Source organism: Astatotilapia calliptera, chromosome 12 (genome assembly GCF_900246225.1).
Source record: "Astatotilapia calliptera chromosome 12, fAstCal1.2, whole genome shotgun sequence".
In the NCBI taxonomy this organism is placed as follows: domain Eukaryota; kingdom Metazoa; phylum Chordata; class Actinopteri; order Cichliformes; family Cichlidae; genus Astatotilapia; species Astatotilapia calliptera.
Genome location: NC_039313.1, coordinates 9,747,668 through 9,774,563, shown reverse-complemented (window position 1 = coordinate 9,774,563; position 26,896 = coordinate 9,747,668). Strand labels below are relative to the sequence as shown.

The 26,896-nt window shown below is 41.8% G+C and overlaps 1 protein-coding gene across 7 annotated transcripts in view; it reads right to left on the bottom strand.

Annotated features, from left to right (window-relative positions):
• Window positions 1–754: 754 nt before the first annotated feature.
• Window positions 755–26,896, bottom strand: part of slc20a2 (solute carrier family 20 member 2) — a 41,245-nt gene continuing 15,103 nt past the window's right edge. For 4 of the 7 annotated variants that reach the window (XM_026187356.1, XM_026187357.1, XM_026187361.1 and 1 more), the window contains exons 2-11: window positions 15,965–16,547; window positions 12,629–12,769; window positions 11,987–12,072; window positions 11,189–11,285; window positions 10,891–11,010; window positions 9,504–9,737; window positions 8,710–9,328; window positions 8,369–8,554; window positions 5,271–5,355; window positions 755–985 (exon numbers count right to left, since the gene is read on the bottom strand). In XM_026187356.1, the coding sequence (XP_026043141.1) occupies window positions 821–985; window positions 5,271–5,355; window positions 8,369–8,554; window positions 8,710–9,328; window positions 9,504–9,737; window positions 10,891–11,010; window positions 11,189–11,285; window positions 11,987–12,072; window positions 12,629–12,769; window positions 15,965–16,253 (2,022 nt within the window). In that variant the 5' untranslated portion in view covers window positions 16,254–16,547 and the 3' untranslated portion in view covers window positions 755–820. The other 3 variants (XM_026187359.1, XM_026187358.1, XM_026187362.1) reach the window with 3 other exon arrangements.

Genomic DNA, 26,896 nt, shown 5'->3' with positions numbered 1-26,896 from the left:
GCAGAGTGACAGTCTCACCGCTCCTCTCTGAGGCGTCCGTTCCGTTTGGCCCCAGTTGTACCGGCTAGCATGTTGAAAGTGAGATGACGGATGGGTTTGGTTGACCACGCGCACATCTTTTCTTTTGTTTGAAAGCAAGCCGCAATACAACGAATCACACTCGACCCAATATAACAATATGTACAGTTTTGTTTTGTTTTTTTGTTGTTTTTTTCACCCCTGGCATTTTGGAACAATGATAACGATAATAAAAAGTAAGCACTTGACCGATTGTGCTGCCTAGAATTTCAGGCAGAAGGATATGGATTTACTGCAGGCGAGTCTGCTGGCTTATGTTAGCAGAATAAACTGCTTTTTGATCATTTTTATTTCTGTATTTTTTATATTTACGTGGTTTTGTTTTTTAAGGAGACTGTCACGTGTTTTGTTAGAAGTTACCAGTAAGTCCCCTGTTATTGTCTTATGTACAGCAGATTGAATGGTACACTAGTTACACTTTTGTTTTTTAATCAATCCCACCAAAAAGAAAGAGAATAAATAAAAACCGATTGGGAACTTAAATGAGTCAAAAAGATCTCTGGACTACGGAGCCAGGCAGCATGTGAACCAAACCTCCTCACATCTACAGTACAACCAAGTCCACCTGTAAACCATTCTCCCTTCTTCCTCGTCACCCTTGTGCATCGACTCTCTTCCTTCTCTTCTATCAGCAACCCACACATTCGAGATATGACATCTACCCAAGTTTCCCCCTCTCTCTCTCTCTCTCTCTCTCCGACTCTCTTTTTCCTCCTCTGCTCTCCCTCCCGGCGCTGCGCCCTCAGACGTAGGGCAGGATGCCGTAGACAAACAGGGCCATGACGGCGGCGCTGAACAGGCCGGCCACAGGCACCGTGACAAACCACGCCAGGAAGATGTTCCTGAAGAGGCGCCAGTCCACTGCTTTCTGGGAGCGGATCCAACCCACAGCCACAACTGAGCCCACCTGGAGGCCGCAGCAAGGAGGGAAGAAAGAAAAATAATCAGCAGCAGCACAGAACAAAACGTTCAACGCAGCAAAGCCAAAGTCAGTATAAAGAGCTACAGGTTGTCCACGCTTTTCTCTTGATGGAAGTTTCTCCAAGATTGTTTTGCAGTCAGATTACGTCAGCTATTCTTAAGGCATGTTTTGCAATGCTTAACTCTTCTCTTGTGCAGTAAGTGGTTAATTGTCTAATTAACCCTATTGGACAGAAAAGATAACAGCAACAGCTGATTAATTAAATTGCAGATGGTGATTGGTGGAAATTATGTGTTAGTCTCCTCTAACAGTATCAGTCAGCACTTGAAGAAGTCCTCAAATTCTTCTGCAACAACAATAATAATAAGTTTAATATTAAATATTCTATTTAAGGGCTCCTTTTATGGTTTTCCTAATTTGCTCCCACATAAAACACTGCATGCTTATTTAGAACACGAGCAAAGTTTCAAAAAATGAGGACAGCGTATGTAAAAGTAATCTCTATGAGCTAAAGCTCAGGCTTCAGACTACGTTTTTTTTCTACTCGTCCCGAGATGACATCACCTCGGCATGGATGTCCTTACATGGTCATTTTAAGCACAAACAGAAGCACTAGGTTGAAAACATGGGGCTAAAAAGAATCAAATTCCTGTTTGTGGAAGTCAGGCAAGAAGAAGCCAGTTAGTAGAGTGTGGTCAGCAACTTTTTAGACAGGGGGTGAGCTAACATGCTTCACAGAGGGACAGTATAAGAAAAATATGTACATACATACTCAAGTCCATTTTCGTACTATATGGACTCTTACAAAAAAATACTTTGATACTTTGAATTTAATGTAATTGATATTGAAACTGGTAGTAATTGGTATATTAACTGTATCTAAAACTTGTACTGAGCAACAACAAAAAAAACTTCCACCAAAGAGTGCGGCCAGAAAGACACACGAACAAAAGGTGATAACATATCAACAGGTCAGCAGAAAGGCCACGTGCAACCTGCAGCTCTTCAAAATCAGATCAGTTTTCGGTGTCTGCGTTAGTGACTGCAAGCAGATTATAGAGGTTATCACAGCATAAATTAAATTTGGTATCCGTGGAAGCCTGAAATCAGCAGCTCCAGAGTAGCAACAGTCTATTATTTACTTAATATTAGGCTGTAAATATCAAAAAGCACTAAACTAGAGCTAGTTAGCTTTTGCAAATCTGTCTGCAAATTTCAGACTTCCACTTCTTTCTTTTGATAGAAATAACTTCAGAATACAAAAGAGATTGTTTTCTAATCCATGTTCAAAGACTCAAAGCGACACACCTGAGTGTTGGAGTAACGTGCAGTGAGTGGTTTCAGCTCTTAGTGACGCTACAGGTGGGCGGGAGTTAAACCGCGTTTCCCTGCTCTTATATGGCCGCAGCAACATGAGACACCGTCTGTCACACGCTGACTAAATGTGGAAGGTCGGGCCAACAGAGTCCAGCCTGTTCTTTTGGTTTATTAGTCAGTCTTAATAAGACTAAGCTCTACTAGACTCACAAAAATATCTCCCAGAAAAGACATTCAGGTCATGTAGCCTCTCTACTTAAATGCAAGATACTTTAATGTAGCATTTCTTGGATTCTCCTCTTTCCAAAGCACGGTGTGCATGTGTTGAACAATATTTAACTCAGTGGTCACATTGTTTGTTTGATGGTTTTAGTACCTCAAGCACGGAGCAACAAATTCTGAACTCGGTGTGACCTCAGTGTTCGTATTGCTTTTGAGTTTTTGAAACGAGTCACTGCACATTACCATACCACACCGACCCACACACCCATCCATTCGGTTTAACTTCCACACCCACACACACAAAAGACCTGAAAAGAAAAATTATCACTCATACACAACAGAACTTCACTGAAACCGAATGGATGCCAGTGACACAGATACAGACACACTCTCTCTCACACACGCACGCACACACGCACGCACGCACGCACGCACGCACACACACACTGAAGATGTTGAGAGATGTTGCTGGCTACTTTCTGAAAACCAAACAATTTAAAATGTCAAAGAGCTGCAAGTCTTGCTAGTGGTTTTTTTTTTAGTCCAGCATCATCTGTGGACCATCTCCACATTTAAAATAAACAAATAAATAAGAATCACTAAATCATTCAAATCACCACCACGATTATATACCTCTAACCATCAGTAGATTTAGCATTTTAGCAGAGCAGTTGATTATCCAAGGTTTTTAGGAAGGAAACGCGAAGGCATTTGGAGGTGAGAAATGAAGATAAGGTATGGATGGCGATGATATTGATGTTTAGACAAATAGATCACCAGTAACTTAAACCCAGTTTTGAGTCTTGTGCAGTTTCCCTTCAGTGGAGCTAACATTTTTGCATTCCTGTTTTCACTGATTATTGCACGTATGATCTTATATAAGCTAAAAACAAACATTTCGGGTGTTTCATCCAGCTTCAGCTTTACAAGTAGCTAAGAGGCTAACGGCAATAGCTTGATATTTAGTGATATCAATATTATCATCAAACTCTCTACTTGTGTATTTGTTTAGCAAATATTCCTAGTTTTTCATCTATTAAAAAAAACTTTTACTACTAATTTAATAAACAAAAAACAATAAATAAATAAAGATGATATCTATGTATTTGCTGTATGTCTAATAAACATGCACGTAACTGCCTGATAACATTCTTTAATCTTACAAAGCTACCTTTCAGTCAAACTTGGGGTTGTGTTGCTGAAGGAAAACTGCACGAGAAATCAAAACGTCAACTTCGGGAGTTGTGATTGGCTTTGGCGATTGACAGCTACAGGTGAAGCGATGAAGGCGAGCTCCCGGAGGGCTCTCTAGGATGACTTCACTACCAATACCTTGCAGTGGGTGGAGCTTATTGGGATGCCCACATTTGATGCAACAAGCACTGTTAGCGCACTCATTACTTCAATGCAAAATCCGCTGTGAAGATAGATGAGTAGAGAGACAGACAGAGAAAGATGGAGAGGTAAAAAAAAGTGGAAAACAAGTGTGACAGGTGGGTTTCGGGGGGGGGGGGGGGGGGGGGGTGATAGGTATTTGGGAGGTTGAGGTCTGCTTGCGGACAAGCACGGCAGGGTCGAAAACCCACACACCAAACCATGCCAGTGCTAAGAGGGCAAAATGGAAGAGACTTGGTGGAAATGAAACAGAGAATGAGACACCGTGTTGATGGGGGCGGGCAGGGGAGGACTGGGACTGGTGGGGTCCGTCTCGAATTCCAGCCTCGATCTGCTGTTCCTGAAAAGAACAGGGGAGAGGGGCTGCACACTGCTGCCTGGGGCTGGTTGTAGCGGGCTGGACATGGATTCGTTTTGATCTTCTCATGCACCTCAAAGATTGGTTAGGATTATCAGTTCCTGCGGAGGATAAGTCTCGTTTATGAGAAAATGAGTGGTATTTACATCGTTTTGACAACGATTTCTACTAACGATGCTGTTACTGTGATCACTGTGGGAAACACTTTACCAAACTGGAAATATTAGGGTTCATTTTTCATACTCATGAGGATGGAAATGATAGAAATGGCAAATCGGACCAAAAACAATTGAGCAGAGCTTCTTCTGCTATTTGAAAAGCCGCCTGGAGCGCCCTGTAATAATTAAAGGCAACTCAGACTTACGAGAATTTTTATCGCCTGGATTTCAGTAAATCAGCTAGAGGATAATGTTTAAAGAGATTTTAATGATAAAATTAAAATGTAACTGTAAAACTGGTATTAGGAAATTTAACCGAGTCAGGCTCCCTGCTGATTTCCACAGGAAAATACTTTCTTGCTTTTTTTTCCCCCCCCACAACACACCCGACAGTAGGGCCCGTGTTACTGACTTTGTTGGACTAATGATGTCGTGCTCACGGCTTTCGGCCTAGCTTGTACAAGTGATCACAACAGACAGAAAAGAAGGTCAAAACTAATAAATAAGACCCACGTTTTCATAAACTGCAATTATCCTTTTTTTTCTCTGCCACAATAATCTGAGCTTTGATTTCTGTGGAGAAATTTAACTAAGAAGCAGAGCACTTGTAGGGAGGTAGGCATAAAATTATAGTAAACTAAAACAGATTTTAGCTAATTATCTCACGACATGACTAAGCACTAATTATAGCTAAAGCGGTGTGTGTGCGCGATTCTAGCTCAGTCCAGCACGGCGGCCTGGGAGGCAGTGTGAGCTCCCTGTCCCCTGGAAATGCCTGAAAGGGAGTTGAGAGGCCAGCTGGAAGGCCACTCAGTCATACCTTGCAGTGTGTGGTACTGACAGGGATTCCGATATTGGAAGCGAACACGACTGTGACTGCAGAAGCCAGTTCAATAGTGAATCCACTGTGGAAGGAAGGGAAGGGAGAGGAAGGGAAGGGGGGAGGGAGCAAAGAGACATTCTTCATTGTGATGTCTTGGATGATGCTCATGATGGCACGATCTCACTGGCATCCACATATAAAACCATTGCAGAGCATTCAGCAGTTCTTTAAAGTATACCCAACACACATTTGAAAAACAGAAATAATATTAAATATCTGACACACACACACACACACACACACACACACACACACACACACACACACACACACACACACACACACACACACACACACACACACACACACACACACAATAAACACAGCATTTCTACCAGGTATTACACACTAGTGTGTTATTCATAATGGACACAGTTTCAGTATGTGATATACAAACAGGCCTTTGTGTTGGTGTGTTTCTGTGCTGCCTTGTGCTTACTAGAAGACAGTTTCTCTAAAGCCACCAGCTGCTTTCAGGACACACACAGAGAAGACATTAGACATTAGAATAAACTTCCAAATCATAAAAGAGGGGAAAAAAATTTAACTAAATGCATGAAAATGCAACTTAAAAGGAGAAAAATGTGGCTTTTTTCTTACTAGATGGCAGCCAATAACATTCGTCAGAAACACTGAGCTAAGGTTCCAGATGAAGATACGACTGAAATTTAAATGTCACTGCAGGCGGAGTGTGGAGTGGTCGAGCAGCAGGAGCCAATCTCTAAGACAGCAGAGCACCAGCGATGTCACCTGATTAATTTTGAACCCATTTGTAAATGGCCACTTGGCCCCAACTCATGGCCTACAGAAATTGATAGCCATTAGGCAAATGTTAACTGTATTACTTAGACCTGTGCTTTCCCCCAGCTCATGTCAGAATGTAGGAGTAGAGGGTCTTGCAAGAAAGCTACAGAAAAAACTCACACCATTCGCTCCACCTCTCAACAGCAACAATAAACTACCGGTATACACAACTGGACAAGTGTGCCATATCGACTCATCACAAAGAGATATGATTGTTTGTGTTTCTCTGAGTTCTGCTGGTTAAGCTTTGCAGAGCCTGGTAGATCTGCAGCAATCTGTCCCTGTGGTGCTTCAACAGCAGAGCTGGGCAGAAGGATGAAAATCCATACTTCAAGTTTCAAAAGTCTTTTTACTGCTGTGATACATTGCACTTTTTAGGTGTTCGCTGCGGCTGCTAAAATATATTCCCGGGCACATAGACCGCAGACACACATATAAACACTTCTGTGTCCTTGCCCCAAACAAACTTCTTTTCAGAGTGATGCATGGAAACAGACACTGGAGGAAATCAAGTCTTTAGAACGGTGAACCAGTGCAAATTTGTCTTTGGGTCCTGGCAAAAAGTCTAAGCTGGTGATGGAAGGAGGGAGATTAAGAGAGAAAGGAGACAGACAAAAAAGAGAGAGCCCAAACAAAAAGAGGAGAAATGAGGGAAGGGAAAATAATGAGATGGCGTGGGCGTGAGCGTGAGCGTGAGAAAGAGACTTTAGGGAAAAGGGGAGAGAGAGAGAGAAAGCTCTTTAGGTGAGACGTAAAAAAAAAAAAAAAAACCAAGATGTAAAGGAATGAAGAAAAAGAAAAAAGCAGGGCGCTGAGAAGAAGAAGAGGGTTAACCACAAAAATAGTGATTTACAGGAGTGGGTAGGAAGGAGAAAGGAGGACGGGGGGGGGGAAGAAAAGTGCAAGAGTCAGACTGGCGTCCCTCCCTGCGGTTGGAGAAGAGAGGCTACGGTTCCCACTGTGGCCCTCCCTCACCCCTCCTGCTCTACTTCTCTTCACCCAGAATGCCAAACAGCTTCCTGCAACCCTGTGTGATGTTCCTGCCAGGCAACAAAACACAGCCACTCAAACACACACATGCACGCACGCACACACGCAAACCTCAAAACGCCTTGCTGGAACAATTAGACCCTAATGTGCATGCATGCTCGGACACATACAGTACATTCAATGCACAGTGACTTGCAGAGTTCGGTTTCCTCAGCACACAAACAACTCGGTGGTATGCACAGACACACACACACACACACACACACACACACACACACACACACACACACACACACACACACACACACACACGCGCGCAAACTCTTCATCTTATGCGTGGGAAGAGAAGAGAGAGAGGAAGGAGGAGACTGAAGTCAAGGACAGAGCAACAGCACGGGTTTGTGGATGTGAGACGTCTACTGCTCAGGTTATCAGACAGCCAGTGTCCTCAGGCTTTGTTTGTTGTGGTCCGAAAGTCTACTTGTTTATTCAGAATTTTTTATGTAATAGGTCAAAAAAATCTGAGAAAAAAAAAAAAGCGCTACTATTTCACTCCCTAGGCACCACTAAGATACTATTATTAAAGCAGATTTCTGTAAAAAAGTAGTAAGAATTATTTCTAGCAAAGTCTGGGATGATTCCCAAAATCATAAATAGTGTGCTTAATGCTGAGATCAAGATTTATTTATCACCAAATTTTTATTTATACGTTTATAGCAGGAAAAAGTAATAAAAAAAAATCCATTCAGTCTTTGTATTTTACCTAATAAACTCAAATGTAATGGATTTGAACACACAGATCTTTTCACTTAAACGATCTGTCTGACCTCTGATGATAAACATGAGTGCACATCAACACTGTGTGTGCAGGTCACTCCCTGGCAGAGAGTGAGGGAAAATCAGAACATTCATTAGTTACACAACAGACAAACTGCTTTATGCATTTTGCTGTCTGCACATAGATTACTAAGTATCTTCTGATTGTTCATTTGCACTTTACTGCCCTTAAGACATTGTGCATAAGCATTCTAATACGGCTGTGGGAAAGTAAGTACTCACCATGGAGGCTGGGAGCCCTCTATGAACTTGTTTGTGTCAGCGTGTTGAGGCTCTATGGAGCGCGTAAAACCAAAGCATGGTGGATAGTTCACCTCTGCAGCACAACTCTCCTTCAAACGCACCCAACCGCATCCACAGACATGCACATGTGCACTCACTCTCCTGTGAGGCGACTTTCTCACCTTGAGGGGGTAATGGGAGTGAGGTCCTTCCCCATGGTCTGGATGACGCGGCGGCCCCATACCCACAGGCCGGCACAGATGCCTATACCACCGTAAAACAGCAGCCAGATAGGAGTGGCAGCATCCTGCATCACACCGCCCTGTTCATAGATCATCCACAGTGCCACCAAAGGCCCAATGGCATTACTACAAACAAGAAAGTAGATAAAAACCTTATTCAGGCATTATATACTCAAGTCCAAAGAGCAGCGTGAAGATGATTTTTTAGATTTAGTTGACAGAGAAATGTACTCTGGACCATAAAGGTCGCTATCTGTCATGCAACACGTAGGGGGCAGCACCTGACATCGTTGCCTCCGTGGGCGAAAGAACCGAAGCAGGCGGTGAGGATCTGCAAGAAGTGGAAAAGCAGAAACACCTCAGGTTTGTCCTTCTCCTCCTGATCCTCCAAGTCGTCCGGCCCTGGAGGTGCAGCCCCTTCTTCCTCCACCCCTTCCAGGTCTGTGGCAAGCTTCATCTCCACTCCGCCCTCCTCGGCCTCGATCTCAGCCTCGGCCACGGCGTTACAGTACGATGAGTAGCTGTCGTAGCGTATCCGCTTTTTGGAGTAAGACACGCTGTTGCTCCTGCCGCCTCCCTCACCAACCAGCTTTTCACTGTCCTCGCGTGATTCGGAGCGCATCGGCTGGACGGGCATGCCGCATATTGCCGCTGTGTAGCAGGTGTAGCTGTTGTTGCGGCGCAGCAGGCGGTAATTGTTGTCAGGCGGGCCGGCGTTGGAGCGCTCGTTGTCATCCATGCGGCCCAGGTGGATTTTGTGAAGCAGGTCTTTGTACAGACCCGAGTCTTTGTGCACCGTGTGGTACACCTGGCCATCGCTACGCATGTGGCCATCGAAGCTGAAGCTGCCGTTAGAGATGGGGGATTTGAGGCTGCCGTTCGTCATTGAGTGTGTCCGACCTGGAAGACAGACGATTAATGAAAAGTCTGCGTGGGAGCAGGATATTAATGATGATGACCGACGAGTTTGATCTCCATTAATGGCAAATTTATTTATGCTAATAAGTATTAACGCATAAATAAAGCTATAGTTACTCTCCTCTTATCAAATATTATTATAAATGTCCAGTTGTACCATACACCCTGCCGTTTGGCAGGATAGTGCCTCCATTCGCCAGGTTGGTGAGCTCGCTGCTGGATTCGCGGGTGCCCCGGTCACTGCTGCCGCCTGTGAGCGGCATCACAGCCTCATCTGTGCCCTTCGCCCCTGGTAACTCTTTGAAGACGGGGCTCTCCTCCTCCTCTTCAGGGATCTTATCCAGGCTCTCATCAGAAATCCTCGACAGAGCCTGCTCTTTCTTTAAACGACCTGGAGGAGATCAAGCAGCAGTTGAAAGAGCACCGAGTTAGGACATTTTTGCAGGTTGCTTTAAATCCATCATGAAAGGAAAGCCACAACTGTATTGTGGCAGCCTTTTATTATTAAAGGATTTCAAGGAAACCAATCTGGATGGCAGCCAGTTAAGAAAGCAAAACAATAGTTAGACAAAAAAAGGGAAAGAAAAAAAAAAGATTAGAATTTATTTGCAACTTTTCACGCTTAAAAAAAGCTGTTGCTTCTGCTTTCAGGTTCGGGAGACAAAACTTCTGACAAGAAACAGATTATCTAAATTATCCCAGTGCCTACCCGACTCTTTGAATACCCCAGTAGAGAAAAAAAACCCAATCAGAGTTATGACCTGTTTTATTTAAGTGGATGCAGTAATATCCAGATTAGCACCAATAATTTTACCTGTAATCCTCGCAGGCATTAGGGGGTTCATGACACGGTCACACAAACCACGAGTCAATGGAAAAAAACATTCATTTTTTTGGCCTAAACATAGATATTATTTTTCATGGCCTATAAATACCACTCAGCTTCTTATTAAATTTTATTTATATTTCTTTATAGTGCAAAGCATTTCTGGCATCGATCAGATTTTTTGGATCAAGTGTTTGAGCTCTTACACAAAGAACCTTTTATTTATCCAGCACAAAGTTAAAATAAACAGAGCTGTGCCTTGTCTTTATCCACCACTGTCTACTTTTTCCAATGTTTTAATTTTCTGTGTCATGAGTTTTACAGCACTGCCTGCTTTGCTGTGGGCTGGTTTTCCCATTAGGGAAACAATTCCCAGCCCTGATCCTGAAAGCTTTCTACACTGCAGGCCACGATCTTAGCCTCTTTCATCTGACCAAGTAGCTCTACGCCCAAAAATCTAAGTGGAGCACTGGAGAGTTCACAGGGATTTTTCTGGTGGCTTTAGTGCCTCTGGCAGAGGCCAACAAGAAAGCACATGCCCTGGCTTCCGTTGTTTGGTGTCAGAGCGTTTTCACATGGCGTGAGAGAGACAGACTGGACACACACACACACACACACACTTGTATGGATATCCTTGTGAGGACATTCGTTTACATAAAACCAAATACCTAAACACAACACTTACCCTAACCCTAAACCAAATTTAACAGATACTTACTTGCAATCTTTCTCCTCATCCAGGGACAGACCAATATCCAGACCAGAGCTGCGCAGACCAGCGAGCCAGCTAAAGTGATGAGAAAGATGGCCCACACCGGTAGCATCTCCAACCCGAGCACTGCAGTTAATGAACACACATTAAAAAAAATAAATAAATACAAAATCATGTACTGGCATCACACATTCAAGAGGAATTTTGAGCAAACTAACAAGCGCTTCCATCCCTGAGGTGATAATTTGATCATACACTGGTGTCAGGTTAAATAATCAGAGATATACTGGGAATAAGCACTTACATGGAGCTCCAGTATACATGATGGAGAATGTGTTGATACCAATGGTGGAGGCGTAGAAGAGGGGCAATGCTCGCAATCCGTTTGGAACAGAGTCATCCTGTGAAGTAAAAAAGGAAATGCAACAATAATGATAATAAATCATAAAACAAAACATGTACAACACAATAACATATTAGCTAAAATGAGAACATCTTCTGGCTAAAAGTTTAGCTCAGGTCAATTTAAAGGTGTGGAGTAATACAATTATTCCATCTTGCACAACCATGGCTTGCTTTTATCAGAAGGTTAATAATTAATATGACTAATGAGGCAGGTGAAATGTAAAATGACACTAAATGGGATGTGGATTTTACAGAAGTAACAAATCTCAACCCTGCAAACACAAAACAGAAAGATCGAATATTCTGATGCAAATAGCCCGCAGACGCAAAAATGAACTCATTCCTAATTTGACCCATCTATGCAGTAACACCGGCCCAAACGGCAAATCTTCCCGTGACTCACTCATATATAATCCTGCAGTCGTGACCCTCGGATGATCTGCAGCACTTCCTAGTCTGCCAGAGCTTTCCCATTACATAACAAATACGCGGGTGTTGCCATATCAAATGGGTTTTTATCTGTGCTCAAGTTCTTTCAGACAAGTTGGGCGTACACGTGCAAGTCTGTCTCCGATTTCTTATATTAAAATGACCAGATTGGCAGCTAAGTGTGAGTGCGGAGAGTGCAACGGCTGCAAATGCAAGGGCAGTGTCACAAAACTGAACACAGCATTAGTTGAAAGTGATGTGCGCCTACCTTGTTGAGGATGAAGTGTCTGATGAGCATAAAGAGAAGTCCAGACATGAGTCCAGAGAGCAAGGGGGAGATGAACCAAGACGCCACTGAAGAAGAATTGAAAAATGTTAATGAGGAAACGACAGGAGAGCCTTGCCAACTCTCTACAACTAGAAATTTTGTGTTTTAATAGTTTTTTGTGTTTTTAGCCATCAGTTCTCTTCCTAAAATGAATTCCAAGTCATTTCATTTATGCGTTATGTATTTAAGTATGAGAATAAATCCCAATAACCAGTTTTATGGTGACGTGAGAGTTTATTATTCTTTAAAGTATGCATTATTATTGGATGCTGTATGATGTATGACAGAGGCTCTTAACAAGGAAGAAATAGGTTTATCTGTCTAAACTAAACTCAATAAAGTACTGGGTATAAAGTGAGTCATGTACTTGGAAACACAATCTGAAGATTGTTGTTTACTAAAAACCTAGAAACCTTTCTAAAAATCAAACTCCACTGGGCATATCTCAGAGTGGTTTCTATTCCATCAGGTTTCACTGGAAAATGGGGCAGTTATTATAGGCACGCACGCACACACACACACACACACACACACACACACACACACACACACACACACTATGATACAATCTTCTGCCATTACCAATCTTGACAAGCTGCATCCACTGTACTCCCTTTGTGCCGATGGCTACCATAGAGAAGCCGATGGTGGCGCCAACGATGCAGTGAGTCCCAGAGATGGGGAGCTTGAGGAAGGAGGCGATTAGCTGCCAGACGGCTGACCCTGTGACCAAAACAGAGACAAAAATCTAACGTTTAGCTTGGTTTATTTATTTGTCCGCCTCCATGCACAAAAACAATCTCTTGGGAAAATTAGCAGTTAATTCCCATCTGCAGTTTGTGTGACATCATGTAACATCTTAAATGAGGGCCTGAGAGTGCCATTTGAAATTCCAAATGACTGCCTTAAGTTTGCAGTGTTTATAGAAGCTGAGACAAAAGTATAATCTGAAAACTACACTAGGCTTTGTTTATCCCTCCTTTAACAAAGACTGCTATTCAAAAATTGCTCAATGATGTGAGTAATTGCAGTGTTTTTGACATTGAAGATTATATATATTTAAAAAGAGGAATATTTTAAGATCCAGTCGTGAGAAAAAGTTTCGAAATAATCACTCAAATATGTCTTCTAAATCACTACATTCATTAGAGACAAATATTTTAACTAAACCAATAACACAGACAAAGTTCAACACAGAGAGTAGTTTCATGGCCCAAGCTGGAAAATCGAAAAGAACATCTGAGACTAAGACTTTAAAAAGCTCATTAAAATCAGGAAAAACTGGAAGTGTGGGTTTAGAGAGGTACCTCTCTCTATAAATAAAGTCATAAAATGTGTGTAGTGAAAGAGCACCCTGTCAAATCACTGAGGAAACAGTGAATTTGAAAATTACAAGATAACTTTAGGGGCAGCGGATCATGACCTGCAGCTCTGGAGATTTTGGGTGATGTAAGCAGACAATGACCCAAAGCGCACACAGTGAAACAATAACAACAGAGCTGCTGAAAAAAGAAAATTTGTTGCGGAGGCTAAGCCAGAGCCTTAACCTTAATCTAATTGAGATGCTGTGGCATGACCTGAAGGGGGCTGAGGACAGGAATTAAGAGGGGCCGAAACAGTTTTACAGCAGAGGTATTCTATGAGGGATGACACAACCTGCCTCCAAAGAGCCAATCAACAGCTGAACCAGGAAACTGCACTGACTCATGCACACAGCTGAGGTTCACAACAGTTTCAGCCGAGTGGCGCTAGGGAATGTGTATGTGTAGAAAAATGTGTACCATTTCTCTCGGCTTACATTTCCATAAATTGAGTTAGCATGGTGTCTGTTCAGTGCTCCGGTAAGTAGAGCTAGAAACACTCATCGAGTTAGCTGTTAAGTACTGTTTTGGGTGTACATAGTACACTTATAACCTGCAGGGGGGGGGAGGCAACCTTTTAAAAGCTTATTTTGGCTGGAGATTTTATACATGCGGTTGTTTTCATTATCCTAGAGAAGCAGATAATAGGACAAATCATTGTCAGCCCTAAATTAGACTTTAAACTCCAGCAAAACACCAAAGCCTCCAGTACACAAGAAGCACTGGAGGAAGTTTTAACAATAGGTTAAAACTTCTTTAATTATGCATGAACAATATGCCAGTTAAAACGTTTCTCCAACAGTGACCTGTGGCAGCCAGCCACACCTGAATTTTCATCTCCTTGGGAATCCCCTGTGCATAATGCTGCCCTTTTTAAATCAACGTTTGCCAGCAGTCTGTCATCAAAATGGTATTGTCCTAATGGGAGACCCATTGTTTTCTGCTTTTACTGAAATGGTGGTGTGCGAGTCTCCAGTTGATACTCAACAATTTCTCTTTATGTTTCACTTCAGGAGTTTCGTTTTCCTGCGGCTCTTAGGAAATACTTACAATGCTGCAAGGTTAGCTAACATTTGCAAAGCCCCAATAAAGTTTGATCTGAAAATACATAAAAAAAAAACAAAAAAAAAAAAAACACTTCGTGCAGTGCCTTTCATGTACAGTAAGAAAGTGAGTGAGGTGCACTGCTTAATAACAGTAATTATGATACATACATGAGGATTGGTGCATGTCACAAGTACCAGCTGAGCCCAGGATAATATATATAACATTATTGTTAAATTCAAATTCATTTCTAAGCCTTTTATAAAGGTCTATGTCTGCATTAAGCTATGGATTTAGCAGATTTCGGGAGGATTAGCAGGGCCTAATTTGTGACATGGTAAATATTGAACAATACATATCAAAGTAGTTTATATGAGGTAATAAATAAGACATTGTTGAAGTTTTAAAAAATTGTCTTTTGGGCTGTTGGAAAGTAATTTTTTAATTTTTCTCTTATTTTACAACTTTACAGGTGATGGGGACAAAAAAAAAACTGAAGCATTTCCTCTTTAATATATACCATATATTACTGCAATGTGCAAATCTTTTAGGCATGTGAGAAAGATTTCTAATGTAAAGAGTTTTTATTTATTATTTTACTAGGAAAAAGCATGTGTTGTTGTAATCCTAGACGGACAGGATGATGTTGACATCAGGAAAACTGCTGTAGGAATACTTGATCGTGTGGCCGAATGGCTGAAAATAGATCTTTGGCTCTGTGTGACCCTTTGCTGGATAAGGATCGAAACTTGTAGTAGTAACACTGGAGTGATGGGGGGAGGGGGGCACCTTTGGTAACACATTTTTCATCTATGGAGTGGAAGTCGCAGGAGTTTCTCTTGGCTGCAACTAGCATCACAACTAATATTAGCGAATGAATCAACTTTTAAAGAGTCAAAAAATTTCAGGAAAAAAAAAATCGCCGAGGCAACAAAGTCAAATGTCTCTCTTCCATCGCGGCTCATTCAAAAGCCTTTTAACAGTCTTAGAAGACAGAAAAGAAAAATACACTTAAGCATCTCTAATAAAAAGCATTTACAGACTGTTTTCAGAGCTACTGACAACTATTATTCTTATTTCCAGTCTCATGGTTGTTTCCTGTTTGTTAACAGTTGTTTAGCAGCTATAACATCAAAAAGTCAAGCATGTTCTCCACTAATCGTGTTTGTTACAAGTTTTGATGAAGTCTGATGTGATTTGTAAAGGATAAAATAAAATAATGAATCCTAAATTTCATCAACATCCAAGTTTTTTTTGCACATTCAAGTTACTTCAAACTTCATTCAGACATGCGACAGGTTGCAAATTTAAAAAAAAACAAAAAAAACAATCACTGGGTCTATTTAGTAGAAGTGCTGTTGTGGCTTTTACATCAAATTGACTCTGGTGCTTATTCCAGCATGGCCTAAAATTGTCCATCAGATAAACATAAGGATTTGCATGTCTAAAATGAGGCTTAAGACATTAGCGGCAACTGCGTCACTCAGTGGATGTAAGAGCAAATTCAACTTACCAACCATGGCGCTGACCTCGCCTGCCATGAGCACGGGCACCGTGTCATTGTAGAGGCTGACATCTATGATGCCCTTCCGAATCGTCTCTCCCACTTTGGCCCCGAGCAACATTGAACCCAGCGTCTCGAAGATGGATGCCAGGATGCAGGCCTGCTTCAGAGTGACCACGCCGGATCCCACTGCTGTGCCAAATGAATTGGCCACATCATTAGCTCCGACTGAAAATGCCAGGACGAAGGCAATGATGAAGCCAATAACCACCATCCACAGATACGACTCCAGATCCATCTTGATATGATTTCAGGTGAGAAAAATATGCAAAGAAACAAAAATCCTGCTTAAAATATCTACAAAAAAAGACGAAGAAGAAAAAAAAAGATGAAGTGCTCTGTGCGTTTTTAGCGGAGGACTTGGTAAGCCCACACCTTCTCTTCGTCCCCTGGTTATAAAGAGTCTGAGGGGAGAAGCACAGCCGCTAACTAAGCGTTTGGAGCTCAGTCCAAAGATTGGAGGTTAGTGATGGTGGGAGCAGAGAGCATTCCATAGCTTAGTGTGAGACAGTCGGTCTGCACGTTCTTTCACCTGCCGGAGAAAAGAGAGAGGAGAGACAGAAACAGATTAGTGTCATAAGCTATGATTACTCTTTTTCAACACCTCCTGACAACACCTCCCCGTGACTTCCTCAGAAAACCAAAAACAAAGAAGTCTGGGTGGGACTAGGAGAGAGGGGAGGGGAGACACACATAAATGAAAGATTCGGGATAGATGATGATGAAGCAGAACTGGCTTTGATGAAACAATGATAGCACTCCAGTGAGAAAAGCTGAGGACATCTCAGATATCTACAATAGGAAATCACAGTCTGCACTTCAAAGGAATCAAATCAGATCGTGCAGAGGGTTTGCTGTCAGCACTGACACTATAAAAAGATCACCGTTTCCAGAATGAGACATGAGCAATGCTCCGAACATTAGAAAGGCTAGTATCATTTTATCCCCGCGCACCAGGGCAGCTGACAACCTTTGCCACACATTCAGACAATCTCAGATAGGAGTTTATAATTTACTTAGTTTTAATGTTCAACCACACAAAAAAAGAAAAATCACACCATCTGTTATTATTTTAATCTGACCCAGTGATGCCAACAGTGATAACAGAGAATTTTTAAGTATTCTATGAAATGTTAAAACAGAAATGTTAGTCATAAAGTTGCTTCAGTGGCAGCCCCGTAGATGTTTTCTTGCCAGATTTACATTATAGCTGGTTTCCAATCTGTGCTCCTTTAGCCTCAGCGTCACTATAATTGTGCTTGCCGGGCGACACTGAAAGGTACACGAGTTTTGTAACCAGCTTTGGAGTACAAGTTCAAACAGAACCAAATGCTCTGGTGCAGTGCAAAAAAGAAAAACGTGGTGCGTTTAAGTTAAGACTGCAATGCAGCAACAGCATCTGCGCTGATGTTCTACTGCTGCTCGAGGTGGGATACATTTCTTGAGGGGACTTACAAGACTCTTCGTTTCTGATGTGAATAACTATAAAATAAAACTATTAAGCCCCTATTTCCTAATTTCTCTCTAAATTTAAAAAGTATTGTTCTGGGGGGGGGGGGGGGGGGGGGGTGTTTCACAGTTAACCTCAAACAGTCTGGAATGGTTTCATTTTTTCTCTCTTCTGTTTTTTTTTTTTTGCTGTATTTCAATAATTGGATTCGTTACACTACTAAAGTCATTTAAAAATAATTTTTGTTTGTGGATGATCAGGTGCTGAAGAAGGGGCGATCGTGGCTCAAGAGTTGGGAGTTCGCCTTGTAATCGGAAGGTTGCCGGTTCGAGCCCCGGCTTGCACAGTCTCGGTCATTGTGTCCTTAGGCAAGACACTTCACCTGTTGCCTACTGGTGGTGGTCAGAGGGCCCGGTGGCGCCAGTGTCCGGCAGCCTCGCCTCTGTCAGTGCGCCCCAGGGTGGCTGTGGCTACAATGTAGCTTGCCATCACCAGTGTGTGAATGGGTGGATGACAGGTTGTGTAAAGCGCTTTGGGGTCCTTAGGGACTAGAAAAGCGCTATACAAATACAGGCCATTTACCATGTTTACCTGTTTAAAAGCAGATCGCATCCACTAAAACCTCACCACTGTTCCCCAAGGCTTACACACAACACAACAACAACAGTGACATGCTTTAAAATCAGATGATGAGGCCACCTACTACGAAGCCTCCAGTGGTCTTTAAGAGGCATCTATGCCGCAAATGACTTTGCTTGGGTTTTTAAGTTTGTATCTTCATGGGGACCAATGACAGCCTACTTCCTTCTATGGTTAAACCAGTGGGAAGGGGGGTGGGGTTCTTTTATGGGGAAGCATTAAATGTAAACAGCTCTTGGCATAAACCGACTGCATTCTCCTCGCGTGGGGGGCAAGCAGCTCCTTTCTAAATAGCCTGTGGCCAGTTATGGCTCCCTCCTCCCAACCGAGAACTCCATCTGGAACAGTCGGTGTCACGCACTCTTAGCCTTTATCCTTTGCAGAACCACAACAAACACATAAAAACATGATAATTTGTCTTTTGATCAAGACCTCCTGGAATAGGGATCCATTAGTGACACTAAAAATGATTACGTTGCTGCTGATTTGAAAAATAAGTGGACGCATTTCTTGGTTTTCTCACAGTAAAATCACAGAAGTGAAGGTGAGGAGAGCTCAGACGCTGCCAAATCTCAAACAGAATGAGTAAACAATGACTTGATGATGTACTGACCCCCGAGGTGAAATCCTCTCCAGTGAGAGAAACACATCTGAGCACAAGTTCAGTGCCTCTTGGCCAAATTTTTATGTATTATTGTAGGATCTACCTTACAATATAAAGTGCCTTGAAGTGACTGTTGTTGTGATTTGGCGCTGTATAAATAAAACTGAATTGAATGAATTAAAAAGTTAAAGAAACCAAGCTCGTGAACTTGTGTCCATCGCCATAACGAATGAAAATTAATGATGAACGATAAAAAAGACAATATAAGGCGGGGCATGATTTTATCTCTGATTACTTAATTGCTTCCCGACTCATATCTGCTGCTTGTAATTATGTCAATTCATAATAAAAGGCAGTTTAATAAAGGCCGCACCAATATGAAAAGCTACCCTAAACTGATTTCTCACCGAATCTTTATTGAATAAGTTAAAGAATCCATGTGTGGCGGCTTGTTTCATGCCATTGAGTAGCGCTCTCTAAAAATGTTTTCTGCAGTCAATGTATTGACTCTGGCAAAGTCTGAAGGACTAACAAGAGACTGTGTAAATGTTTATTCCGGGGAGCACTGCTGCCACAAGACGACCACATCACACACCACAGTCAAACACGAGCGTCCAGCAACACACAGAACCAGGCAATGCTCAGAAGAGATGTGCAGCCAAACACATCTGCAGCAAAAGCAGACTGAACGTCCTGTGCCTTAGGGTGACATGGAAGAAAGATAAGAAAGTGATTTGAGCGCGGGTGTGATCTCTAGGTCAGCTGGTCATAATTTTATTGAGTACGTTCTAAAAAAAGAAACTCAACATGACCGACCCTTAGACTGAAGTTCACTCACAGCCACTCCTAGCTGTGTATATAAAATCTAAAAACAACGACACTTTGTGATGTCCGTGACAACGCCTGCTAAAAATGACCGCATTTCCAGAACAAACACCTGCCTGCTGCTCTCCATGTCTGATTTCTCACTGGTGACATCTGACGGCAGCGAAATCTGCACTGAACTTTGAGAACATCTGAGACGCGGGGCAGGAACGATCACGCTTTTTCACAGATGACCCCACGTCCTTGAACACAACTCAATAATCCTACCACGACCTGGAGTATGCACTGATTTGGATCCAGCCATTTAGCAAAGAGATTCAGTTTCATATTCATGTGTGTGATTCAAGCTAAATGGACTGTCTGGCTACATGACCTTCAGAATGAATCTTTACAGTTTTTGCCTGAAAGCAAAATAAGAACCGTTGCATGGTGTGTCATACAACCTATTATCTTTCCATTTTATTGCCATTTACCAAGAGCGGCCCTTCTGTAATTCACTTGTAACAATCAATGAATAATTCATGTAAAAGATGCGCTCAGTGTTAGCAGAATAAAATAGAAGCAAGGACGGAGCAGAACCACAATGCAAATTGATGCACTGCAAATGTAATTGCAATTGCTTTTTGCTACCTGGATAAGAATGAACTCCGTGATGTTTCTATTTTGCAGGTCGTTGGGATGCAGGGAAGTAATCAGGTGATGAAACAGTAGCATACAAAATTTAATTTGAAAATTGGCAGCAGAGAGAGGAAATCACATAACTGTTCAAACAACTTAGAAGAAATGTTTGAGATAAGGTGCACACAGGAAGGAGTCTGACCCGCTTTGTTAAGGAAACTAATGCATAGGTGCCATTTCGGTAAAAACACTGAGTCGGTTAAAAAAAAACAAAAAAACTTGGAAGTCCAGCTCATATTCATATGATGTGATTTTATCTGCCGAAATGAAGCATCCCGTTTCCAACACAGCTCAGGTGAATCATTTACAACCTTTAAAAACTGTGCCGCTGCCACTCTCCAAGGTGCTGATCCTGAGACCACCAGGGATGACTGAGGTGACTTTGATAGACTTTTTAAGAGCAAGAGCAATATTCAGGTCACGATTAATGTGCCTGAGAAATGCTGGAATTATAAGGGAAAATTCTGGATACAGTGGCCCTGAATAGTTTCAGATGAGTATGAAGAGTCGATTAACAGGCACCATTTCCACAAAGGATGTTGTATCATATTAGGGCTGTTCGATATAACGATATATATCCGATGACAATATAAAACAGTCTATCGTTTCATTTTACGCTATCGTTTGTTTCGTGGTGTCGCAAAATAAACTGTTTACGGCAATATTTTTTCATGGTTTTGATGGTCACTGTAGTGGCTATATTAATTTCTTAAAGTTCTCTCTTTCTCTTATATTTTATTTGACAAGCCCTGTTTTTATGGTTGTGATTAGCAACAACTACGGTAACAGCATCGCGTGTCTGCTTGTTTATGTTCCACATAAACCTTTCACAATAAAGCTCAAGATCCTGTTGAGACTTTTCAAAATAAACTGAATCACGTGAAAGAGCAGATTATTTAAGGATGAGAAGTAAAAAAGAGCCGCCAGGTGCTAAAAAAGAAACCTTAGACTCAAACGTTAGAACAGGCTTTTCCCCGCAGCACGCCGTGTAATAAATACGCAAAGAAAACGGCGGCCTTTACAACTTATGTCTAAAAGTGTATCGTTTCATGCATCGGTTAAAACACTCGACTGCAGCTACATGACGCGCAGCTGGAAACACTTCCCGCAAGTCGAGCTGCCCGAGATTCACAGAATTTACAGAAAATGTTACATTTTTGTGATTTATATCGTTATCGGACGATAGAATTCTTATATCGGGATATGAGATTTTGGTCATATCGCACAGCCCTATATCATATGTATAATACCTTCATTTTGTTTGTTTTGTCTGTTGAAATTTTATAATTTTTTGCATCAAAATGTTTCCAGTTGGTACATGGCCATACTTAAGCCTAGTTTATGGTCACCCACACTCACATTTACCTAAGGGCAATTTAGAATTACCAATTAACCTAACTCCACTAACTAAAGCCAGAGAACCCACACAAACACAGAAAAACTCCCCACACAAAGACCCTGCCCTGATGGTGGAAATGAACTGAACAGTTAGCTACAGTGCTAACCCCTGCAACACTTTCATACGCTTGAAGAATAAATGAAACTGAAATAACAAGGACATTGGTACATCTGGAGACACTGCCTTAATTTTCAAAAATACATCACAAACTAATAAGAGCTCAGATATTTTTCTGGATCCAGGGTCAGTCCAAGGAGATGAACCGGCAGTTCCTCCTGAACATGGAAAATTGGAAATTAATAGAATTTTTAAATATCAAGGTAAAATGTTCTTTAAAAAAATAAACCCCACACTCCACATCTTATTATAAACACCACCAGTTCTGCATTTCAATCGTCTGTTTAACCTTTATTTCCACAATCTGCTTGTAAATTGTGGGCCTTCCTTGTTTGTCCGCTAACAGTTTGAGGTTTTATCTTTGAGCGACTGTGTAATTGTTCCCAAAGAGCAAACCACGGCCTTGCACAGCAACGGTGCGCCAAGAGTACCTAAGAAAGCAACCCTAAATAAAAACACTGGAAAGTGACTCCGTAAAGCAACCTGCTCTTGAGGATTATTTCTGGCAGACTCATTTTCTTCCTGTGGATGTGGGTTGCCAAACAGTATCCATAATGAGAGCACTGACACAGACACACATGCACAAACTCAGAAATGACACAACATGGGCAAACAAGGCTAAAGTGGGTCTTCGTGTTGTCTGTGCAGAAGAAATTAAGCAAAGTAGAAACATTTAAACCTGAAAATGTTTTTTTCTGGAATGTTTTTTTTAAACCAGTCCAGCAATTACAGAGCAGCAGCATCATTCTTGGGGAGGCTAGATGCCAATTCACTCTCGCTTCGCTCCACTTCTTGGCCTCTATCAATTCTTGACACCTAATCTTACATTTGCAGGTGTACAGTGGGTTTCTATTCAATAGCTGCCATCTGTAGCCAAAACTGTACTCCTTCACACATCTGATACATTCTTATAAACATATGGATGATAGCTGTTTAATAAAATATTGATTTTTAGACTTTTTATTGACCCCAAAAAATGCAGAGACTGCCAGCTAACCTGTAACACTACTAGAGCGTTTCACCTGTTACAGCATCGGCCCCTAGCCGCACGTGTTGTGTGCCATGGACTGTAACACGAAGCCTCTGTGCAAACTACTTCCAGTGATTAGTTTAACTGTTTGTTATCACTGCTGAACAGTGATCATTAATCCGCCGGAGATGCCAATGCACCACAGCCACAGCTGGTGCAAAACACTGTGTCACGAGCTACAGTCTGCATTGACACGCGGCTCCTCTATCCTCACACTGATTCAGCCCCCTCCCCTTCCTCTCATCCTGTCTAGGCACATGCTGAAAGAAACAGAACTAGAACATACATCTAGTGTCAAGATGATGACTCACAGCAGCATCCTACTAGCCGGCTAATTGTTATACCTGAAGCATACGCAACTGCAGTGCCTTCAAGGACACCGGATGCTCGCATCTACCAGATGGCTCAGTAAGTTAAGAGACGGAGAGAGATTATATTTAATAACACAAAACTATGAGAAACAGGAAGCCAAGTACAGAAAGATCAAATCCTTTAAAACAGCACCACTCACCTTCATGACACTTCACATCAAGAGGAGATGGGACAGTGGTGGAAATGAATAAACGTCAAAGACGAAATGTATTTTTTGAGGGGAGGTAGAGGGGGACAGAGGGAAATGGCAGTATGGAAAAGAAAACAGACTGGGAAATAGAGTGGCGAGTGATTGATCAGAAATAAAATTACGCAGAGAGACGGGAAGAAAACTGATGATGAACGAGGAGAGGGGAAGAGAAGGAGCAGAAGAGGTTTACTGAGGAATCGGCAGGTTGTGGTGGTGTTGCAGGAGAGAGGACGGCGCGAGCTAACCACCAAGAGCGAGGGAGATAAAGAGAGAGAGAGAGCGAGCAGCACAGCCAGCTGAGTCTAGACTGCCTCTTAAAGGAATTTATCTGCATTCACAGCACACATCAACCAATGACAAATGTCGTAGAAGAAGAGGTGTACCACTGACTGGTTATCTGAGTGCAGAGAGGATGGACAGACAGGGGGGAGGCGGCCAATGTCTGTGGAGGAGGACAGCCAGCAATGGGGGGGGGGGGAGAAGAAGAGGAGCTGAACCTGCGTGGATGTGTTTTACAGCCAGGGAAAAGCATTCAGACAGATGAAGGGCATTCAGAGCACTTCCCTCTCCTTCATCACTCTGATCCCAACGCAAGTAGCAGACCGATTCATATAATAATAATAATAATAATAATAATATTATTATTATACACACATACTAGAAAACGATGCACAGATGAACGCACACTGTCATCTCTAGCGGTTGTTATTGCAGAATAATCAGTATAATGAAATGAACTAAGACAGGACTACTTTTCTTTGTAATACAGAAGCCTATCACACAAGAGCGCACAGCATTTCAGCACCATTATTTGGCTGGAGCCCACCCATCACTTTCTCTGCCTTTCTCTCTCTGCCACAATTGTTCCTTTCAAAGACACGCCGAACAGTGCGTCTTTATGTCACTTGACTTGTGCGGGCAGAGATAGGGGCTCTCGTCGACACAATGAAGAGCCCAGGCCAGAGCTGATGTAGGCGACTAAATGCAAAGCCGCAGAGTTCGCATCTCTTCAGCAGTTCCTCAACACGTCACTGATAATTAAACAAGAAGAATGGCAAGAAAAATCCTATACTTGAGATGATTTTACAGGGAAACAAACTCTAATTGGCTACGACCAGCAAGGTTTTTGTTCTAAACTTATTGGAGATTTGGCTCGACAATAAACTACCTGCTTCCTAAAAAGTTTCTCTTTTAACCTTCACAAAATCTTTTGTGTGGATTTTTTTCTTTGTTTTTTTAAATCATTACTCACATGCGCCATTGAAGCCAAGAATAAGTCAGATGCCTCCACAGCACACTCTGGGTCCTGTTCCCTTCCTCCTCACATACTGTCCAAGGGCTAAAAACACGGTGACCTCATCTATCCAGTTCTGTTCAAAGGTCTGATGTTGTATTTGTTTGAGCTTTCTCTTCTATCGCCTCTCAGCTCATTCTCTCCCTTTCTGTCCCCCAAACTGGCCCTGCCTGCTAAAAGCCAATCTGCGTCAGCTGCACCTGCTGCCTCTGACTCTGTACTTCGCAGCAGGGAGGCGCTGTCTCTTAGAACCCAAACACGCACACATACACACACACATGCTACAGTCCTATGATCAGTCAGCGTCGATGGGCAGGAGGGGGGTCGCTTAAGAATGACAACAACAGCGCATGTCGCTCTCAGCACCATCTTCAAAAGGTTCACCAGACACACACACACACACACACTTTCATAAATCCTCTCACTAAGTCTATTTATTTTCTCCCCGCATTGCAGCACTAAGTCCGGTTGTTAAGAAGTGAATAACTCTTCAGATTGCTTCTGATGGAAACACACAGGCAATCTGTCAAAAATTTATGCGAGCACACAGCTAAATAAATAGTCTCCAGTAGAGATTTTTGCTAGATTTACTTTTGTAGAGATTCTGCTATCTCTGCACAATGACTAAAGTCTCAAGATAGACTGCTTTGAAATAAAATCCCCTCTTAACTTTGTTTCTAAAAATATGTTCATTTTCTCTTTATTTCACTATTACATAAAACCTGACAGCATCGAGTTCCTATCATCGTTTCAAATATAAGTTAAAGATGCATTAATGCAGCTGCGTTGGTTAAAACTCGGTTACAGTAAAAGTATTTTGTTGAAAGGGGGACTGCTTTTATGGGGCATTCAACACACAGCAAAGATGACTCATGAATGGATTTTGTGACATTAACACAGCGTTGCCACGAACAACAAAAAGTCAATAGTAATAAATCCCTCAGAGTTAACCTTTAACCTCAATTGAATGTGGATATCCGCTGCAAAATGTACCACAAAAAGATTACTCCAACGATTTAGCACATAGAGCCATTTTAAATGCTGATAAGTCTTTTTTTTAAAGTGCCAAAATTCTTACAGCAGAACCAAAGATTCTCCACACATTTCTTCAATGTCAAACTTTGGTATTTAGGTTTCCCGCAATGCAACCAGGAACATTTTCTGAACATTGGGCGGCCTATCCTCTAGCTAATGGCTGTAGTCTCAACCCACAACCATCGAGCAGAGATGAGGTGCATGCTAAAGAGGTCTGACAGACCTCTTTTTGCACTTGGTTTTAAAATATGTACGGGGTGACTGGATCACAAGTGGACAGCAGAGGCACATCGTCATTTAAACCTGTGCCACTTGTGTTTGGATCTCATTAATGTCAAAGGGTCCAGTGCACCATTGTTACATGCATCTGTCACCAGTGAAGAAACAGATTATATTTTAGCGAGTGCTAGCACAATGTTTCAAGGACCAATATACATGTATGAGGAGAATGACAGGGCAAAGTCATTCACAGGTTGCAAAAAGGGTAGAGGACAAGATGAAGGACCACCATGTCCTTTCTCGGGACATCTTTTCTTCTTATGTCCATGTTGACGATGCATTTGTAGTTTATACACCAGGTAGTCATATGCGACAACTTCAGCAAGTGTTTGGACTTCATGCGCTGAAATGAGTCAGGGTGGTCATTTACACTTATTTAGCACTTTCCACTGTAATCTGATATCTCAAGGTGTATTTTAATACCAGGTGTAAATAGGAACATACAGTTCTGTGCAAAGGTCTTTAGTCCCCCTTCGTTCCTCTATATTTTGCCAGGAAAATTGGAAACAGGTGCAGTGAATTATTGAAACATGTCCAAACATACATAGAAATACAATAAATAAGACAAAAACAGAGTTTCTACAATTCTATCAACCTTGAAAGTTAATATTAAGTATGACTAACATTATCCCTTGACACTGTCTGAACTTTCCAAGGCAGGCTTTCTTAGCCCTTTAAGACCTACCATAGAACCAAGTCCGCCAGAGCTTATCTTTATATTTTTACATGCTGTAGTGCCATTTTTGGGAGCATTTCAAGTTGCTATACATCAATACAACCATTATAGCCCAAATTTTAATAATATGTATGCATTAAATCAATAGAAACTACATAAATTGCAAAAAAGTGCAATAAACTGCAAAAAAAAAAATTGAAAATCGTTTTTTTATATATATATATATATATATATATATATATATATATATATATATATATATATATATATATATATATATATATATATATATA